This window comes from Plutella xylostella, chromosome 21 (assembly GCF_932276165.1).
Source record: "Plutella xylostella chromosome 21, ilPluXylo3.1, whole genome shotgun sequence".
Taxonomy (NCBI): Eukaryota; Metazoa; Arthropoda; class Insecta; order Lepidoptera; family Plutellidae; genus Plutella; species Plutella xylostella.
The window spans coordinates 8,876,858-8,880,644 of NC_064001.1; the positions used below are offsets into that span (position 1 = coordinate 8,876,858).

The window sequence follows — 3,787 nt, forward strand, 5'->3', positions numbered from 1 at the left end:
TCCATAAACTTTGATACATTGCTAAGAATTTGTGATTCAAACAGAAGCACCTATCTATTGTGCATTGACCCCAGACACGATTCTAATTGGAAAAGTCACCAGCTTTCTGTGTAAATTCGTTGACAAATTGTACGCTCTTATGTCAATACACTTAAGGCGCAAATAGGCGAGTCGTGACGGGCTAATGAACAGAGTAGTCTGAACAAACTGCGCGGGTCAGTGCACACGGCGCAGGCATTCTGTGTCGCTCAGTGTGGACACACCCTCATTTATATTTGAAATACGAACAATGTCCTGGATTTTATGTGCGCCTGGTATCTGCATGAAGATTACTTGCTGTGAATTTTATGCTCTATTTTTTAATATTATGTAGATTTGGAACTTTATAAATTTTTATTGGTCGCTATTATGGAGCTTTCGGTCTGATTTGTATTAATCTGCTAATATAAGTACCTACACAAAATTTTACGATTTTAATGATAGTAAAAATGTATTAGCTTTATGGGTTTTACCAAAGACAGCATATATTATAAAAAACACACACACAAAAACACACACTCACGCCTTGTACTAATGTACTCCCTTACGGGATAGGCAGAGGTGCATTGCTGCACCCACTTTTCGCCAGAGTGTTATGTTAGTCCCAATGTAATAGGGGGCGGGCCTATTGCCATTTTACGGGCACATCCAAGACCCGAGAACAAATATCTGTGTTTAAACAAATATGCTGCCCCAGCCGGGAATCGAACCCGGGACCTTCGGCTCAGTAGTCAGGTCACTAACCACTACGCCATTCGGTCGTCATACATTATGAGATTAATTTTAATAAGTCTACCGACTCACACACATACCTACTTACATCATATTCCGGAAAATACAAATACCAAAATAAGTTTACAGTTCACTGGCTCCGGCCACGTGTCCCAGTCACATGCTCGACTATCACCTTCAAATAGTTTAAGCACACATTCTAGAAACGCAGCACTCCGACCCATTTCCATATTAGTCCTGTCGCCACCTCGATCTCAACTGCCACATTCCACATCTGTCTCCTTACAACTCACAGCTTCCTGATTTCGGTTATCAAATCATTGCCACCCGAATACATTTTACGCATAAAACATGGTGTCTGTAATTTTGACTTTTCTGACGCTGTCGTTGTTTGTGTTTGAGTGTCAGTCGAGTGAACGGAACTCCAGTCTGGGCCAGTGCGATGGGAGGAAAATTGAGATCAGTCATCTGAGGAAGCGGAGGCATTTGACGTTTCCAGATAAGAGCAATTTTGTGGTGAGTACTTGTGTTTTCAATTTGTTTAATGTTCTGTAGAAAATAGAAACATATGCGTTTTTTTGTGTGAATAAAGTGATAGGTAGTGTGATATGCTTAAAGGAAACGTAACCATTTATAAGGTTAATTTCCACTCTGCCTGGCAACCACACTCATGAAATGCAATGTCAAACTACAACGCAACTTCCACCAACCAAACTTTGCTATCACCAACTCATCCCCTTACCCCACCAATCACATCACACCATCATCAACTAAACTGCTCTCTCCACCAATCAGATCACGCTCTCCCTCGTGAAGGCGTTCATGACGCACGCGCCTGCAGGATGGAACACCGTGTTCGAGGTGGATGTGATGTTCCCGCTGCCCGACCACACCTTCCAGAGCTCTCTGCGGAATAAGATCAAGCATCGCCAGAGACGGGACGTTTGGGAGAGGATACGGGAGGCGATTGAATTGTGAGTTTATATACTCTAAAAACACGCACTCACGCCTTGTACTAATGTACTCCCTTGCGGGGAAGGCAGAGGCGCATTGCTGCACCCACTTTTGTTATGTTAGTCAATATGTAATAGGGGGCGGGCCTATTGCCATTTTACGGGCACATCCAAGACCCGGGAGCAAATATTTGTGTTTAAACAAATATCTGCCCCAGCCGGGAATCGAACCCGGGACCATCGGCTCAGTAGTCAGGGTCACTAACCACTACGCCATTCGGTCGTCTGTATACTCTATGTAAGTATATATGTAAGATATAAAGCGTGCTTCACGATTGGTGGGCTATAAATTTAACAATACATAGGTATTGTTAAATTCAATCGCAATATAGGCAATCGATTTGTTACTATAGGAACAGCTCATTTACTTTGTTTTCGGGTTGTGGACGTGGTTGCAGGATTAGCATCCACGCATATTAGCATAAATAGTTATTACTCGTACATGAGGATTATCCATACTTTAACTCATATAAAGTGTACAATAAATCTTTAATTATGTCCCCACATATTATTATAAGGCCTCTCCACAACTTACAACTGCCTAGCCCATAATTTGTTCTACGCTGGTTACTTAAGTAGTTATTATAATTTTGTTACAGACACAACATGAACGGCAGAGAGTGTATACTGAGGATAATCTGTGAAGCCAGGGAGCACCTGGCGCCGCCAGGGCGGTCGCTCGCCCATGACATACTCAGGGCCATCTTCACGTAAGTTTTATCTTCTTTTTTTTATAGATTTGTGGCGGACTCCTAGCCACTAGTTCAGACGAAGATCAACAGATGGCGCTCGGAACGCAATACAGAGAAGATGTATGGGAACTACGCAAATTACTATGAAAATCCTACATCGCGCATTCGAAGTTTCTCACCTACTCTGCAATATATAGAAATCCCCAACGCTAACCGTTGGGCAGCTGCCCGCCAGGCCACACCACCCGGCCTGGTCGGAGGATCCTCCCTTTGCATGGGGATGCTCCAACATCTCCAGCATCTCCATAGATTTAAGCACTGGCCGGACACGTAACCTGCTGTGTGTGTGTGTGTGTGTGTGAGTGTATGTGGATTCGGGGTGCACTAAAGGAGCATCGTATACGTCAGGTACACCCTGGACAGTCAGAAACTAACACAATTTTCACTGGCTGATCCTTTTACCACGATGATACACCCTAAACCAGATCTAGTGTGTGTCACTGAAGAAAACTGACTGGATGAGGAAGGCCGAGTACAAAGTGGTGTGGCGTCTTTCTGAGAGCCTATGTGGACATAGGCCTCTCTCAGGCAATGGATGATTACGATGTGATGGTGATGATTGTAAACCTTTGTCGTAATGAAAGTCATCAGAGTAAAAAAATGTCTTGTATTTTTTTTTTGGATTCCTTATTTATTCGGGACTTTGTTCAATGAGAGAACATGTCTTACCTTAAACTAGTAAAATATCTTTCCCTGTATATTATTGCAATATAAGTACCTACTTATGCAACTTAAATAATGTTGTTGTTGTTTACATTTCAGAGCACCGATCCACGAGAGCGACTTTCAAGACGAGCTGGCGGATTACTACGAAGAGTTCAAAGATCCTCACTGCTGCGACAGAGTTCACGATTGTCCTATTTCACTGCTGCACTATATTCTGAAATTAAATCAAGAAAAAATATATTAATTTAATCTTACGCAACTCAACTGATGCTTATAAATTATAATGTATAAAAATATATTTTTCGGAAGAAACATATTTTATCACTCATTTTTAAATTATTTGTGTGCTTTTCGATTATGAGTGTTGTATCATAATTTAACTTTTTATATGACCTTCCGTCTAATACCTAAAATATAAAAGTTGATTTCATTTCCACTAGAAACAAACATCATTGCGTTTTATTGAATAATTGTTTTTCAAACTTGCATCTTGATCATGTCACTAAAAACACATAAACCATCTCAGTTTTTTTTAATAAGTCTAAAACCAGATGCAAGTGGTTTTAAGTGGCACAGTGAGGCATC

General features: G+C 41.3%; 1 protein-coding gene across 1 annotated transcript; it reads left to right on the forward strand.

Annotated features, from left to right (window-relative positions):
• Positions 1-947: 947 nt before the first annotated feature.
• LOC105385418 lies at positions 948-3,518 on the forward strand. The gene is made up of 4 exons (XM_048628816.1): positions 948-1,287; positions 1,567-1,745; positions 2,384-2,494; positions 3,299-3,518. Exons 1-4 carry the CDS (start codon positions 1,123-1,125, stop codon positions 3,444-3,446), a joined length of 603 nt encoding a protein of 200 aa, XP_048484773.1. The 5' UTR covers positions 948-1,122; the 3' UTR covers positions 3,447-3,518.
• The last annotated feature ends 269 nt before the right edge of the window (positions 3,519-3,787 follow it).

Coding starts and splice junctions, on each gene's coding strand:
- LOC105385418 (XM_048628816.1), top strand. CDS start 1,123: ATGGTGTCTGTAATTTTGACTTTTCTGACGCTGTCGTTGTTTGTGTTT. Junction 1,288..1,566: donor CAGATAAGAGCAATTTTGTG/GTGAGTACTTGT, acceptor TCCACCAATCAG/ATCACGCTCTCCCTCGTGAA. Junction 2,495..3,298: donor ATACTCAGGGCCATCTTCAC/GTAAGTTTTATC, acceptor TTTACATTTCAG/AGCACCGATCCACGAGAGCG.